The sequence below is a fragment of the Pristis pectinata genome, chromosome 13, assembly GCF_009764475.1.
Source record: "Pristis pectinata isolate sPriPec2 chromosome 13, sPriPec2.1.pri, whole genome shotgun sequence".
In the NCBI taxonomy this organism is placed as follows: Eukaryota; Metazoa; Chordata; class Chondrichthyes; order Rhinopristiformes; family Pristidae; genus Pristis; species Pristis pectinata.
In genome coordinates this window covers 22,585,133-22,602,644 of record NC_067417.1, presented here as the reverse complement: position 1 = coordinate 22,602,644, position 17,512 = coordinate 22,585,133, and the positions used below count along the sequence as shown (strand labels likewise).

Here is a 17,512-nt window from a genome sequence, read left to right as displayed (position 1 = left end):
AAATATAAAAATTGTTTTATAGTGTCTTTAAAATAGGGACTTCACTACACAATTGTTCCTTTTGTAAAATCATCACCACTTATAAAGATAACACATTGAGTCTCCATGAGTAGTACCATGGATGATCAAGTCTGGCAGGAAATTACTCATGGAGGTTGTAAAAACCATAATCTTATAAATGATAGTGTTTAAACCCTGCACAATCAGCCAAGTAGAAAAGTGCCAAATTAGGTTTGGAATGGAAAATACTAATTGAACAAGTTCGGCTAATTGTGGGCATGGTTCATTGCACTTGTACTGCCGGTTGTGTTATGAAAGCATATCTTTCAATTAATTTATTTTTATAAGAAAACACGAATTATCACATGATGAGATTTAAAATAGATGTTTATGCATGTGTGTATTTACATCTCATTCTTCTTCCCATTGTACAAGATATTCCCAGCATCTGTAACTAGTTATCCAGAATCTATCTTTTCCTGTGCTGATGACTGTGCAGAATACCAGCTGATATTTTCACTTTATTCCCCCAAAGTCTGACTAATTTCCTGTGTAGTTGTGCCCAAACATCTGATCTGAATCTCCCACTGGAGACCGAAGGTTCAGTGGAGTCCTGGGAATGTTCCACCTCCCTTCTGTTTGAGCATGTGTTCTGCTGCTTTCTCCAATGATCCATCCAACTCTGTGGTTATTTCTGTGGAAAGGAACTCATTGATCATGATCTTGCTGAGCGGAACCCATCGCCTGCACTTGACAATGAACATCGATATTGCACATTTACACTGTTTCTGGAAAGGTATTCTTGCTGGCTATGACCATTCTGGAGGCAAGCAGTGAGGCTTTGAATGGCACTAGGATCTTGTACAACATAACCATAACAAGCCTGACCTTAAGGAAAAATCATGGCACTAGCTTTGCTGTCAAAACTGAATCTACCTGACATTAAAAAACCATTAAAAATGAAATAATTTGTAAAATTAATTATCACCTCACTTTTTTGTCTTGTCAGTGCTGCCGTCCTCTTTATCTGCCATGGTCCTTGTATATTAGTTTCTCTAATTAGAATAATTAGTGCTGGATTTTAGCTGGTACTGGTATTTAAACTTTGCTCCATCTTTTGAATATTTTTGCATTCCATGAAGGAGAGCCGGTACTGAATAGAGCAAATAAGATGAACAGATACTTTTCCACACATACTCAGTGCCCAAAGAACATAGAATGTCATTACTTATCTGTGTGAAAATAGAGCTACAGTAAAACAAATAATCAAATTACACAAATCAAAAAAAAGTTCCATTTTATTGAATTATTGTACGAGAAATGACAAATGATCTATCATTATAACATGACTTTAACAAACCAATATAAAAGATGACTAGAACTTCAAGATCACTTGCAAGTCTTAAAGTTAATTTAAAACTTGCAAATAATAACATTAAATTCAGGCAGTTTACCACAAAGCCAATTGCAGCTTGTTTGATCCTAATGTGTTTTGGTATTAACGTAGGCTTTAAAGTAAATAGTCTATCTCAATTGGTATAGCACCTGGTTCAAGCCATAGCATTCAAATAGTGTGAATAGGGATGCAACTGATTATTCTTTTCGAAAGGAAATGAGAGCAGCTTTCTGGTCACACAGACAAACCTTAACTTACAAGGACAGCTTACTGAACAATAAAGTTAGCATCAGCCACAAATCGCTCATTTGTACACAAGTTCAGCTAGTGCAATATTTTGGTTTAGAGTAATGGCTTTTGTACAACAAAATTTAAAGCTGAATTCATTTTCTTTACCCATGTAAGTAAATCACATGGAATCAGTTAATATTTTGGCTCAGCTAGGCCATTACTTTCAATGAATATGTTTTTCACATGTCAGGGCAGGAAGGACATTTACTTATTAAATGGATAAATGTAACAGGAAACAAAATGTTGTATTACTAAGCTTGGGAACTAGAAAAGAAAACCACTGATTTAGAAATTATTTTAGTCCAATAGATTAATGATAATCTCCATACCAATACACTTGATACAATTTACATCCTACCCAGTGGTGCTGCCTGAGAAATGAAGATTCTCTTTTATCTTGATACCTCAGTCGAGAAAATGTAATAGACACTTATGAATTACTTGGCTTTCCTTGCAGTGGAAGAGTTCTTCTAACCGTCAAAGGCGAGAGATTCCCTATCTTGCATAGGTTTAATCCCCCTTTTGTGCATTCACTGCCTGCATTCTCCTCCCCTAGGATGTGCATTTTGCAGGCACTACCTATGTATGAAGTGAAATGGAGAATGTGTCAGACTTATCCCACTGAAGCTGCCAAATGAGAACAAATACTCTCCATTTGACACCAAGTGACAGCTTTTGACTTGAAATTTATAACCATGTATGATATGAGAATTTTTTTTTAAATGATAAATGAAGCCACCTGATTGAGTTACTCAAGGCAATACAAAGTTTCAGTTCTTCAGATATTTTCCTATGAAGGCCACAGCACTGTCCCGTACACAGCACCTAAAGCATGAGAATGGAGTGCAATTGATACTTTGATTTTCACAGCTTTGATGACCTGGGGTAGAAATATCACTGCAGGGACAGATTGTGCAAATCTGTTTTTGTTAATTTAGATAAAAACCAAAGAATAGCACAGAGGAAGAACAATCATGAATGAGGCAGTAGAAATATTCGGCACTGCACATTTAGTTCCATACAGAAACAAGCTCCTCTCTTGTCCCTAGGGTTTCTTGTGTGTTTCAACTGTCTGAAAGTGGTCTGACATCTTCAAAGGAGCATCTGGGTCATTCAGGTGCTTCCTATCATGGGTCTGTTCACTCTTGGCTCTTGTCCATGAAGGGGATTTTAAATGTGTTCCATGTGAAATAATTGGATACATCAATGGTTGGTTCAGTTCTACAAAACAAGATGGAACGGTTACTGTATGATGGGCCTCAGAAACTCCAACAACCTCTACGGAGCAAGATGCATCTTAGGTAGCGTCGCCGAAAAACTATATTTCAAAAATAGAAGACTGCTTGTGAGTAAAATCTGGAAAAGGCAGTTTATTTTCCCTCACTGAGAAGGATTCTGATACTGGAAGCTCTGGCTGGGAGGATTGCACCAAGAAGTTTTGGTTTCCTCCAATCAGCAGTAAGCTGGCAGTTCAGACCACAGAACTGTGGTCATTCTGTTTGTCAGGTAACTATGGGACAAAAGTGTCTTGCTGCCATTAAAACTCAATGGGAACCAAGCCATTCAGCACTGTAATTATGTAGAAAGCCAATTTCTCTTTAAATATGCTGTACCCTGTCCATTATGAAACTAATGGCAATCTTTTTCCTCTTCTCATCTCCTCCCTTCCTCTCCCAATGCTGCCCAATATTTCCAATCCCCCCCCCCACCCCCCGGCACCAGTGCTCAATGTCAGTTTGACAGCTGTCTAGGTTAGGGGAATGGCCTTTGCTGACTTGTGCCTCACCGTGCAGGACTTCCATCCTCTGGGCAGGCTGCTTATGGGCAAATGTGTTTCAATGCAGTCAGCAATGCTCTCCATTGACTGCGAATTCCTGGCTGTTGGGTCTTTCATGGCCTGGAACTCTGCTTTTATAGGTCAAGTAAATAAGGAAATAGTATATTCCATAGCAAACTTGTAAGGAACGGTCAATCTCTGAATGAAATAAATGGATGTGCTGTTCAACATATAACTGTTGTTGACCACAATCTTTATGCTTTGATGGTCACATGTCGATATTCTAAGTTTTAAAATATATTTCTGGGTGTCAAGTTAGTCTCAAGTTAGAAAACAACTGGACTCCATCCTTTACTCAGTGACTGGGGATCCATGCTTTACAGGGTAAATGCAATAAAGTTGGAATGCGTCATGTACCAGAGATGATTAATTGTTAATTGATCTGATTGGACCAATGTCAAACGCCAGGTGGGTGGATTGCCAAGGGGTTCTGATGAAGGGTCTTTGACCTGAAATGTCAACTCTGATTCTCTTTCCACAGCTGCTGACTGACCTATTGTATGGACCCAATATGTTTCCGGCACCTTCTGTTTTTATTTCAGATTTTCCTGTCTGCAATCTTTTGCTTTTCAATCCAAATTCCTCATTTGTTTCATTCATGTCACTTTAAAAAAAAGAACAGAATTAACTCCTTTTCACCTTCAGACAAAGGTTTCCTTGTGAGGGCTTACAGTCAACAACAACTATGTATTGGGGTAGCACTTTCAAAGGAGCAAAACATTGCTTCGAAGATCACAGAAGTTTTAGCAAACAAAGTTTGACACTGAGCCACGTAAGGAGATTTAAAGCAGTAATCCAGTACAAGCAAATGCTGGACTCTCTCGGGTGAAAAAGAACATACCAAAGTTCTTTGATTCAACGGTGTCACATCAGACTGTACAGATCCTCTCCACGTTACAAACACCAGACTAATGTACAGCCCACACATACGAACGAGCATTTGGCAGACCAGTGGGATGGATTTGCTGGCTGCTGCAGGCATCTTCTGCCACCTTGGGAACTTGGTTCACGGCAATATCTGAATGGTTGAGTTAAATGCCCTGATTTAACTATATATTGCCCTTTGTTGGCCAATGTTCTTTTTAAACATATTGCCGGGTAGCTACATCTCCGACTTGCAAACTGCTTCGGTTATGGACAGTTGTCAGGAACAGAACCCTGTTGTAACCTGGGGAGAACCTGTATTTGGAAGCTTTGGGGGGGGGGGGGGGGTGGAGGGTGGATAAAATTTTCCTGTTGCTTCTGTCGTCTACTTTAACCAATTTTAAAATGTTCAATCTTTACAAAGCAGTCAGGATCAGTTTAACTGCTAAAAAGATACGTCTTCCCCTCCTCCCTCTCCCAAATGCAAGACAAGTGAATATGAATGATCAGCTTGTGATTCCTGCAATTCCATTTTGCAATACTTAGCCTCACAAAATCATGGGAAAAACAGTGCAGCTGTTTCCTCTCAGGAAAAAAACATTCTACTTAAACCCAAGTTTTATCCATGACGCAAAGTGGACTTGTACAGATTTTTTATGCACAGAAATATAAATTACAGCATAGCAAGATAATGTTTGGCCCTCAATAGTGTTTAGTCTGCACAGAAACAATCATTCTAATCCTAGTGGCCTGCCCTCATCACACATCCATTTAATTAACTTTCCAACTACCACTAATACTAATCTAACCTTTTCTAAACTGTTATGACTTGTGGATCAATCTTCATCTCTGCAATGGATTCAACATCCAATAGTTTCCCCTTCATGTCCTCAATTATTTATATATTGTTTGTTATGCGGCTTTATTGTATAAAAATAATATCAAGAAAAAATATTTAATGAATGTGATACTTATTTGCTCAAAGAAAATATATTTGGTTCCCAATCTGAATCTAATAGAATGTATATCTTTAAAATGTTAGTTGTGATAAATTTAAGAAGTGATACACTCATGGTGTGAAAGATTATCATGCGGAAAGATATTACCACCCTTGCATTGTTACTGGATCAAAATCCTGGAACTCTAATAAAAAGAAGGTAGGAAAATCTTTGCCACACAGAGTGCGTCCTTTTCAAGAGCAGCTGGAGACTGGTACAAGTTCCAAACAATATCCACATTCCAAAAATGAATAAGATTTTGTATTCAGCGTAAAAGAAAAGCAGTTTACAATAACAAAAGATACAAGTGGCTGGCTACATGCAAATAGCTCCAGCACTTGTCATGTATGCAGGTTATTTGATTAGTTCTAGAAAATGAAAGTTTAGTTTACATCTCATATCTGTATCCTGAATTATTTGAAGCCTTTGGCATGACATCAGTCATTATTCTAATCTTTTTCTTTCCAATAAGGTTGTTCTTTAATTATATTGGACAACAATCTGGTCAAAAATTTGGATTTTATCATCCATATTCCATCTTTTGTACTCACCTTTTCAGATTTTTTTTAATGTTTCTCACACAAATTCAGTTTCCACTGAGAGTTTGTGAAATAAAAAGTTGATAGAAATAATGATTGATTTGAATACATGGAACAGAAGTAGTTAGGGAGACACGAGGGCAGGGGAGGGAGACTGGGAAAAGGTTCACTTTCAACATCTGATTTGCAAGATGTCAATCACAGACCACTTTGTTTAATTTTAATATCCTTTTATCTGAAATACTTTGTTTTTTGGTTTGCTTCTTTATACAAATTGTGTTCTACTTAAATCAGTCATTAAATATACAATCAATACACTTCATGTCAATTTTGCTCCTCGTTTTTAAAAAGAAGCAGCAGGGCTGAGAGTTTGTCCTTGTCTCAGCAAACACTCACTGACACTGACCTGCAGATGAATCATGTGGTTGACTCTCATCATCAGAATCAGCAAAAACCTCTGCAAGCTCTTGATCAGACATGTCAGTGAGTTCAGTCAGATCCATGAGGTCAAAGTGCACCTCGAGAGATGAGACACTGCTGAGCGGCTCTGTGAATACAAATGCAGGCTAGTAAATGCTTGATGTGCATGGGGACATCAGCAGACAAGTTCCTAGGTAAATGGCTGCTTCTCAATCTATGAAACAAAGCTAAAAATTGCAGGATAAGTGAGAACACTACATGCACTTTTTTCCATAGCATTACCCCTAAATGAATTCTGCACAGAATGATTAATCAAGGCACTTAACAGTAAGTTGTTTTATAAAGAGAATCTGCTCATCTTTGGGTTACCTTGTGTTTCACTCAGTTGTTTTGGGAAGTTTTGCAGTTCAGTCTGGAGGGAGATGTGGGGGAAAAAATTACCTTCTTGCATCAATGTTCCACCAGCCTGCTTGTTTACAACAGAGATGGATAACCCTGGATCTGCAGGAAAAGTGAAGACTCTCCCACCATCACACTCAGTGATTCATGGGGATAGACCTGTGAAGCTGTGTAGTCTTTTGACAGGAAATGGTTCATCTTGAAGGACTGGTGGAATATGTGGGAGTGCATTATGCTAGCTTGGCCTTCACAGATGGTTATCTACTAATGGCTGTGAGGGTTTCTCACTCTTGCCATTTCTGCTCTGTCTTGTCATCTAAATCATGTTCCACCACATTCAGATTTTCTATAGTGACTTTCAATATGGAGGCAAAAATACCTGAATGGATTTCTGAAAGGTCATTCATGAGTGGAGGGAACTTTTACTCCCGAGGAAATGGAATAAGAGCATTAGAAACAAAAGCAGGAGGAAACCATTTGGCCCCTCGTGCCTGCTGCACCATTCAGTACCGTGACTGATCATTTACCTCTGCACCACTTTCCTGCACCCACGAACCCAGGGCAGGCACGGTAGTGTAGCGGTTAGCGTAACGCTTTACAGCACCAGCGACCCAGATTCAATTCCGGCCGCTGTCTGTAAGGAGTTTGTACGTTTTCCCCATGTCTGCGTGGGTTTCCTCCGGGTGCTACAGTTTCCTCCCATATTCCAAAGATGTACGGGTTAGAAAGTTGTGGGCATGCTATGTTGGTGCCGGAAGCGTGGTGACACTAGCGGACTGCCTCCAGCACACACTACGCAAAAGATGTATTTCACTGTGTGTTTTGATGTACATGTGACTAATAAAGATATAATATCTTTTGATTTATTTAATATCTAAAAATATCACTCTCTGTCCAGAATATAGTCAAAGACTGAGGTTGCACAACCCTCTTGGGTAGAGAATTCCAAAGATTCACCACTCTCTGGAAGAAGAAATTTCTTCCCGATTGTGTTCTGAATGGCTTACCCCTCATTTTGACACCGTGGCCCCCTGATTCTCAACACTCCAGCCAGAGGAAGCACATTCCTGCACCTTCCTACAAGACCTGCTTCTCCTCAAACAGATTCAAAAATAACTTTTTAAAGTTAGTTGAGGAAAAGATTTCCAGGGTCATGGGAACGGAGTATTTGAGCAAGAATATTAAAGACCCAACACAGACAGAATGGACTGTATGCAATTCCTTAAATCTAGAGCAGAGAAAAGATGAACAGGATAATGAGAAAAGTTTTGCTCTCTTTTTACCAATGTTGCTTTCACCACAAGGCTGGCCTGCTCATTTTCTCTTACCTCCTTGGATCACATGTTATTTACAACAGTGAACAAAACTCTACACTCACTATGTGGAAAACTGAGCAAAGGAAACATTGCCCCAACTCATGGTACAACATACAAGAGTATTAATGAATATCTTGCATTGGAACCAGGAGGACATTGTGAATAAGATGGGCTTTCAGTTGCTTTTACAATGAATCAGATTCAAGATACGAATGGCTACATTTCAGGCAATAGAATGAGTTAGTTAATATATTACAGCAGTTGATACATACGTCTTCGTTCCACCACCTGCAGCAATCCTGACGTAGAAATTGGGATTCCATCCTCCTCATTTGCAGGGGGAATGTGAGATTCTGACTGTTCACGATCCGTTGGCTTCTTTGGACTCTGATTATTTTTGTCATACTCTCCTAAATTGGGGAAATGTATCATTTTTAGAAAATCATACAACGGAATTTTAATTCACCTATCACTCCCATGGAGTTGCTTCTAGTTTACCAAGTTATATTTATATTTCTAATCAATGTTAGTAATATCTCTATTAATTATACCAAATGCAAATATATATTTTCTATGTATGTATAATTGACACATGCACACACTCACATATGTGCCTGTGTGTTTAGTATACTTCGAGTGTATTTGCTTGTATGTTTAAAAGCTAAGAAGAAAATTGTATTTGATTGTGTCTGGTTCTGCTTGAGGAAAGCATTCATAAATTGCAGATCTTGGTAGCACGCAGCAGAATGAATTTTTAATGGGTTAAAATTTGCATTCGTGATGAAGGCAAACCTTTAGTGCTTTGGGTCATTGCTTTGTAAAGCAGACAGCAGATTCTGGTACCCACACTTGCAGAGTTAAACACAAAAAACAAGTAGCTGTCAATGACATCTTGCTTCTCAACATGATGCACTGCTACAGCCTGGAATACAAACAATAGGGATTTTTTTTACATATTTCTTGCTGGAAAAACAAAAAAAATAAAGTTTTTTTCAATCAATTTGCAACTGAGTTTTTGATAGAATATTAATTCACAATTATTATTGAATCTTTCTGCCCTGGAAAATTAACTTTATGGCTTTCATCTTAACATTTTTAAAATTGTAACTTTTAAAAGGTTATTCTTATTTTAATCCCATGTATTTATTTTGCTTTCTTTACAATGTTAGCCTAAGACTATTACAGCACCAGTGACCCAGGTTCAATTCCAGCCACTGTCTGTAAGGAGTTTGTACGTTCTCCCCGTGTCTGCGTGGGTTTCCTCCAGGTGCTCCAGTTTCCTCCCACATTCCAAAGACATACGGGTAAGGAAGCTGTGGGCATGCTATATTGGCGTCGGAAGTGTGGCGACACTTGCGGGCTGCCCCCAGAACAAAGATGCATTTCACTGTGTGTTTTGATGTACATGTGACTAATAAAGAAATCTGATTTTTAATCCCACTTTTTTACTTCCTAATTTGCTGTCTGTGAGGATATTCAGTTTGAAACCCACATATTCCTTGATACCGCAAGTCTCCTTAGACTGGAACTACATTCAAAGTTTTGTCACAATTGAGAAAATCAGTGGCTGGTGCACCTTTTCCTTTGTGGACAACATAATCAAGGCCAACAACTGGTGCCTCCCCTTCACCACTAACCACAAAATGTTGGACTAATATACAGTATATTTGTGTGTGCAGTAACACATAGTTACACTGCGTACACGTCTGTAATGATTTTAAAGATACGAGTTTCAGAGGAACAACTGAAGTGTGTGTGTGTGTGTTTGCATTAAAAAAAGTGCTTGTGTGTATGAGTGCAATGTTTGTGAGAAGAATACTGAGTGTCCATAAATTTCACCATGCAATTTATTTGTATAAAGCAACTGCTGTTGGACTTATCTCTGTCTGATAAGGGTGATAATTAATTAATTTCTCAGCCAGTACTCATTAAATATTGACAGCCGCTTTGGCAGAGAGAGTACAATGGTGTGTTGCCAATAATTATACAACATGGCATGAAGGAAAAGATCAAATAGAACCCTCTCATATTTCAGTGATGGTACATTCAATAAAAGATTCCACAAAAACCACATGAAAAAGTTTTCATTTAAGACAAAGAAAAATAAACAAAATCTAGTGAACAAATGAAAACTAAGCACTATTATAAAATACTGGAAAGTCAAACTTTTTTTTCTGTTGCAATAACAACTTTTCTAGAAATTAAAATTCATCAGACATTATTAGCATAGAGTTCTGCTGCCTAGGGCAAAAAATTTCCTATAACAAAAGCATAATACCAATCTTTTGCAGTAAAATTTGTCAAAGTTTAATAAGAGACTTTGGACTTTGAGCATGCTTCAGATTTTAATGAAACTAGCATCAGTTTAAGTAATACCAGAGTCCTTTAAGAACATACCATCCTGAATGTAATCTAGTGTCACAGCAGGTAATTTATTTCTTAAATGTATAAAAGTACAACAGGATATTTCATAATGAAGAAAACTACCGGTAATATTGAAATGGTAAAATACCAGAAATGAACATGTTTGACAGCATATCTGTAAAAATAAGAGATATAGACACATTTTTTTCTTGTTAATAAATTAATTTAGATCCTTTCAATTTAGTGGAGAGAAGTTGTATTTGTCTTATTTAATGGTGTATATAAATCAGGCTACTGTAAACATGCATTAGTGGAGTTTTTGTTTACCTGATGTACAATGATCATGCTCTCTCAAAGGACATACCTTGCTTACTTAAGCCAAATGTTAAAAAGCTGGAATAAGAGTGGAAATTAAAAATGGGAAGATTCCTAATCCTGGTTATTAATTCTGTCCTTCCAGGTTTCTATGTGAGCACACACTAAGTCATTGACCTCAAACACTAAATCTCTGCAAAGATGCCCAAGTATTTTCTGTGCTTATTGCTTCAAGACCACCTGCTGCCTGATGTACTGAAAGTCAGCTGCCTTCCACCTAACATACTGTAGCTATTGGAGAACTATGTTGAAAATGCTAGTTCAGCAAAGGCAATAAGGGAATGTGGAAGGTTTTGTTAACCTTTGATGTACTGAAATGTGACTTCCTTTATAAATATAGTTTGAAATGTTTATTTTATGATGTCTTAATTTTGTTAAAAATAGGAAGTGCTGGAAATACCAAGCAAGTTAGGCAGCTTCTGTGGCGATAAGAAAGAGTTAACATTTCAGACTGAAGATCATTGATCAGTTTGTTGTGAATTCTGTTTCACTGATAACTCTATACCTCTCTCCACAGATGTTTCCTGACCTGCTGATTCCAACATTTTCTGTTTTGACTTCAGATTTCCAACACCTGCTGTATTTTGCTTCTCAATTTGTATTGTGACCATATGGACCCTGTTATGGTTAATAACAGAGAGAAGGTAAGGTGTGGGTCAGTTGGTGAATAAAAAATTAGGGTTGTGATTATTGAAGAGCCTCTTAGCAAGAGTTTAGGTCATTCTTCCCCACTTTCTGCCTGGAGGTCAGATCATTCTATTTCCCACCCCACTCTTATCACCACCATTATTTTTTAATCCAGCTTCTTTCTAATTTTAGGGAGAGCTATGCTTTTATTTTCTCTGGAGTTATTCTGCATGATTCCTTGCCAATTTTTTGTTTGTTAAAAGCCCACTACATTTCCCCCTTCTAACCTAGCTGTGTTTCAGAGAATTGTATAAGCGCAATACAGTTCTCATCATGGATACTAAGAGTCTATTATACTTGTCCATCAGGTTACATTGTCATAACAGTGCACTATCCATTGTCTATTCCACAATTTTAAGTAAATTTACATGGAGCATAATATTGCTAATATTCTTATGTACCCTTACGTTAAGAAGAAATCACATATAATGAGATCCTACATTACACAGAGGTCAAGAAATTCCGTTATAACGACTTACTTTGGTTGGAAGGATATTTTCCAATGAACTCCTACTCTGTTATTCTTAAGCGATAAACAGTGAGCATCTGACCTATGGATTTCTCTGCAGCCACAGGATCAGAGTCATAGACCACAAAAACAGGCCCTTCAGCCTGGCTTGTCCATACTGACTATCTATGCTAATCCATTTTCCTTCATTTTCCCCTTATCCCTTTATTTCCTTTCCTATCCATGTAGCTGTGCAACTGCTTTTTATAGGCTACATCGCGTGCAGCTCTGGTCACCACAATATAGGGAGTGCAGAAGATATTCACCAGGATGTTGCCATTCTTATTGTCCTTCCATATGACAGAAAACAGGAGATTCCTTTTATTTGTAAATTTTATTTGTTGACTAATTCATTGATCCAAATCCCAACCTATTCCCTTGCAAGCTAGAAAGCCAGGTGTGACACAGTGGCACAAAATTCAATCCTAACCTCAGGTGCTGTGTGGAATTTGCACTTCTCCCTGTGCCCGCATGGGTTTCCTTTGGATGCTCTGGCTTCCTCCCACATTCCCAAAGTCATGCAGTTTGGAAGATTATTTGCCCCTAATGTATAGATATGTGATAGAACCCGGGGGGGAGTTGATGCAAATATGGAGATGGTTTTTCCATGCTGTGTACAGGACTGAAAAACTACTGATAAGGTAGCTGTTGTCAATTCTTTAAGCTTAGTTAGTGAGCTGTCCATTCCTTGCTCCATAATGAAGCGAGAGCTCTTGTCCCACACCTCAACAGTTTTCTCAGTGGTATAATATGTATGCTGAAAGAATCTACTCAGAAATAGGTCGGTGTTTTAGATTACCAATCATCTTGTACCAGATTTTTCATCACCAATTGCTTAATCCTCATATGAGAGGCTTTGGCATAGACAGAGTGCTCAATGAAATATTACAATGAACTTAAAGCCCCTATAACTACAACTATTCTTTGTTTTTTAACCCCAAATCTACTGCCAGCCTCATAGTTTGGATTTAAGTACTGCACATACCCCAAAGACATAGCTTTGTGTCATTTCTGCCATGACTTTTTTTCCCAGTTGGCTTGACATTCATTCTTGCACTTCAGCAACAAGCCATTAAACTCGGTGAAACTCATTCCATCAGTGCAGCTCTAACATCCAACTCCTTTGTGAAATTTCTTTTGATGATTTAAAATTTGTCCCTTTATCCTATTAGCCTTACTTACTTTGAAGTAATATGGTGATTTTAGCTGATGTATACACAATAAATTAATCCTACTCCAGATACCCTTAATGTCTGAAAAAGCAAGGTTACTTAAAGAATTAAATATTCATAAACTATAGATCATTTCCTGTAATCTTTCTATAATGTATTTAACAATGTCTTGCAAATGGCCTTTTGAACATGGCAGCAGTGTTCATTTCTTCTGTAATTCCAGCACTTTACCTCAGAATTATATTCCAATACTTTGCCTAATAGGTCTGTAATATTTTCAACCAAAATATATATTTTACAGCAACAATGAAGAAGTCAAGGGAGATGTTCTACTAGAGAGCTGAAATCCAGGTTACAATTAATCAGCATTTTGATGAATAATTTTTTAAGGTAGTAATCAGGAGCATCTCATAATAACATCAGCAGAAGACTGCCAGAAGCTCAGTACATGCAGCTTATCATATTTTGTCAACTTTGGGTGGAAGCCACCTAGGAGAATGACCAAGGAAATTACCGACAAATTTTAATGGCAGGGGAACATTTATAAATAAGACTTTTTCTAATACTTAGTTCAAATTTATTCCAAAATGAGATATACCACTAAGATCACTTAACTTTATCAAACATTTCACTTGTTTTTGGTTACAGTTTGTAAAACATTACGCAGTGTTTTTGGCTGCAGTTTTTTTTTGTTGGTAACTGCAGTATTTAAGACAGCCAAACAAGAACAATGTATTTCAGAACCATATCCCATTATCAGCAAAGTATTAGTTAACTTTACTATATTCTTATTTCTGAATATATCACAATTTACATTCACTGTGTCTAAAGACTTAATAAGCACTTGGTTTACTTTACAGAGCTGTACTCATGGTATGGAATCCCAGCATTAATTTAAGTACATCAGATGAATTCAGTCAAATCAGCTCATAGATATGTATGTGCGTGTGATCAGGTTGAGATGCTCATTTTCCACAATATCTGTTCTGACAAGCAGAGATGAATGGTTATAATGCTGTGAAGTAAAATTCTGTTTTTATCTTTCACAGAGCTTGATTTATATGTGTTATTCTTTATCTATAGAATGTGGTTGACACTTTTTTTGTTAAATTATTGAATAGATCAAGTTGCCCTGACTTCCCTTTCTCGAACTGTTGGTCTTGAGATAAATTTCCTTGTATATTGGTTGATCCAGTGACAGAGTTGAGGAAGTGAGTGTCAACAGAATATTCCTCCATGTGATCATGTGGGAGAAAGGGGCCTGGTTAAGCCCAGTCTTCTTAAGCCCCCTTCAGCAGCAATCATAGAACAGTCATTAGAAACGCTATTCACAACACATGTTCCTCCTCCCTTCTGGAGATGTAGTGGGTTAAAATGGAACTAATAACTTAGTGAGTACACGAGTCAGACAGAAAAGGGATCTCAGAATTGATCTGTACTGAGTTAGCTTAATATTGCAAAAATGGGTACAATTAGTCATGGTGCTGCTGGGTTCAAGGGATGGAAAAGAAATTAGCTAATGGTGTGCTAGGTTCTTGAAATGCACCTGCCTGGAAGTGAGGTAAAGATAGAATTTGATTCAGCTGTCGCGCTCCATCTGGTTAAACAATTTGTGCTATCCTTACTCAAAGTTCACATGTGAAAAAGAGCAAAGTACAAGATTACTGGTGTCCTCGGAACCATAGCTTCAAGGAAAGGGAAAGATTGCAAATCAAAACAACATCCCCTCTCCCACTGATATTTTTGATTCATTTGTTCTAATTAATATAAATTCATTCTTTAAAAAGAAACAGATTTAACCTGTATTTAATAAAACATTAAAGTAAAAATTCTAAAGATATAATGCAATAACGCCATATAACGTGCACATACTTCTCAGTGGGCCTATCAGTTACAAATTGTGAAGAATTAGTAAATAGCTGAATTAAATGGAATATGCAGACAGTTTTTGGATGAGATCTATACAAGGCAATTCTCTCTACTTTAAAATATAATCACAAAAATATGTATGATCTAAATATTTAATATTAATACTAAACACAATGTTAGACAAGGAATTTACTAACAGTAAGTTTGCGAGTAGTTTTTTGTGACGAGTGCACATGAAAAAATACTGTGTTACCACAGCCTTCCCTTCATTCTGGTCGCACGATCCTTTCCAGTTTAAATAGCCTATAAATGCATTTTGATCAATTCACAGTAAATCAAAAATAAAACGATTTTGGTGAATATCACTTTCAGAAATCAGACATGATGTACACATTCAACGCTGCAGGTTATAAAGATCCTTGAATTACAAAGGGTTAACTATTTTTTTCTGTAAGATTTTGCTTACCCTGAGCTACCGCCCCTCCTTGTTTCTCCATCCAGACAGTTGGACTCGATTCCACCTTCCTGCAAACTCCACACCATCAGAGGGGAAGAGAAAAAGGGAGAGAAAGGCGAACGCGTAAAAGGAAACAGCTGTAGCACCAGAAATCAACACCACCCTGCTTTCAAAACCAGCATCTCATTTCAAAAATCTGAGCATTGCACCAGCACACACACACACACAACAATGCAATGCAAGCATATCACATTGCAAATTGGGAGATTACAGTGCAAAGTAAGCATTGCATTGCAAATGAGGATAAGAGACTGCAGACACCGTCTGGCAGCTAGCCCAGATTGGGAAACTATGAGTGGGGTGTACCATTCAGCACGCTATCTCATTCAAAGACTCTATGAATCATTACATAATTCTTAATCACATTCTCAACAAAAGGATTTAACAAATTTAGTTGTGCAGCGCTGTGGTGAAGAGGAACAGAAAAAAAATATTTGTTTATCCAGCAGTCTTTCAACATAAAACCAAAACTACCTCAATAATTCATGTGGACTACACCATCTTTCGTTGCATTGTCCCACGGGGATATTTGTTAAAACATCGTCTCTTCAATTTTTTGACAGTTTTCTCTGACAAAAATATTTTAACTGGAGTGTGCGAACCGAGGTCAGCCCTTTATTTACCATTAAACCTCGCCGCACGCAAAACATTGCACGTGAGAAGCCAATAAAACATTTTAAAAGAAATATTGAACATTTATCAAGGTCAGTGCGATAACACTGAATGGGGCTGGGGCGGGTGAGGGGAAGAGGAGAGAGAATGAGACGGTTAGAGAGGATGGAGAAAATCTAGAATGCAATACTCTGTTTTTGTGGATTGTACGAAAACTATTTGCTTTACCTATAGTGAATAGATTGGCCTGCTTTATATGTGGTCTGGTACAAAAACATTAGATATAAGCCAGTTTTTGAGCAAAAGGAACTTTCAAGGGATAAACGGCTGATAAAAAACAATGAAATCAGCAATTTATATAAAAAAACTTATGGGGAGAGGTCCCCTGAATCTAGACTTCAATTTATTCAAAATATGTAAAAGTGAAAAATACAAGGAAGTGTTCTTCGCGAGTAGTTTCAATTTGTATTTATTAAGCAACGTGCCACCATTAGTAGGACATTAGAAAACAAAATTTGATATTGACTCCGCAGATAAACAAAAACTTGTTCAAAAGGATGAGGGTATAGGAACGTACTAAAGGTAGTAAGAGCAGATAGAGAGATTTAGGGACAGAATTCCAAAACTTAGGGTCTTGGCAGCTGAAGGCACAGCTGTTAACGGTGGAGTGGCCAGAATTAGATACTGAGGGGAGTGGGCCAAGCTCATGGAGGGATTTGATGACAGAGATATGAATTTTTAAAATGGGGCATTGTTTAACCATAAGCTAATTTAGGTCAGAAAGCACAGGAGTGATGTGAAGGGGACTTGGTGTGAATAAGCATGGGCATAAGTTTTAGTTCATTAAGTTTACAAAGTGTAAGACAAGGGATCCATCCAGCAAGGAAAGCTCTGGAATTGTCAAGTCGAGGGGTAACAAGACCTGACCCAACCTGGCTCCGTTCCTATAATATTTCCCATACCAGACCCAAACCAACCATCACTATAAATACAGCAACCCCAAACATGGTATTGTTCTGTTTGAGGATGAAAAAGCAGCTATTGATTAAGAACACAGGATACACATAAACAAATTCTCAACAGCCCCAATAAGTATTTTTCTAAAAATCCTATTTTAGTGAAGATACTGAGCAAGTCATCAGGATCTGGATAAAGTACTGAGCCAGGCCACTAGGGCGTGGCATGGCCCAACCTAACCTGAACTCAAATGTTTAATCAGGATATACAACAATACTGACCAAACTCATCACACATAGTAAGGTCCCAGTGGGCTCACGTCAGGTAATTGGGTTCTAGGATAAACTGAGGCAGGGTGGAACCAAAGGACATGACAGGTGGCAAAAGACAG

General features: G+C 37.8%; 1 protein-coding gene across 2 annotated transcripts; it reads right to left on the bottom strand.

Annotated features, from left to right (window-relative positions):
• Positions 1-1,331: 1,331 nt before the first annotated feature.
• dbndd1 (dysbindin domain containing 1) lies at positions 1,332-16,059 on the bottom strand. 2 transcript variants are annotated; one of them, XM_052028530.1, is made up of 5 exons: positions 16,027-16,059; positions 15,502-15,560; positions 8,333-8,470; positions 6,332-6,472; positions 1,332-2,908 (listed from the first exon to the last, which is right to left on the bottom strand). In XM_052028530.1, exons 2-5 carry the CDS (start codon positions 15,530-15,532, stop codon positions 2,733-2,735), a joined length of 486 nt encoding a protein of 161 aa, XP_051884490.1. In that variant the 5' UTR covers positions 15,533-15,560; positions 16,027-16,059; the 3' UTR covers positions 1,332-2,732. The 2 variants fall into 2 exon arrangements, with proteins under 2 accessions (XP_051884490.1, XP_051884491.1); XM_052028531.1 differs by lacking the exons at positions 1,332-2,908; positions 16,027-16,059 and adding an exon at positions 4,086-4,128 and having other exon boundaries at positions 15,502-15,788.
• Between the last annotated feature and the right edge of the window lie 1,453 nt (positions 16,060-17,512).

Bases quoted from the DNA above. Each gene is read 5' to 3' on its own strand.
- dbndd1 (XM_052028530.1), bottom strand. From the start codon at position 15,532: ATGGAGAAACAAGGAGGGGCGGTAGCTCAGG. The intron at 8,471-15,501 runs GTAAGCAAAATC...TCCCCAATTTAG, and splicing joins AGGAGGGGCGGTAGCTCAGG to GAGAGTATGACAAAAATAAT. The intron at 2,909-6,331 runs GTCAGTGTCAGT...CTTGTTTTGTAG, and splicing joins ACCACATGATTCATCTGCAG to AACTGAACCAACCATTGATG.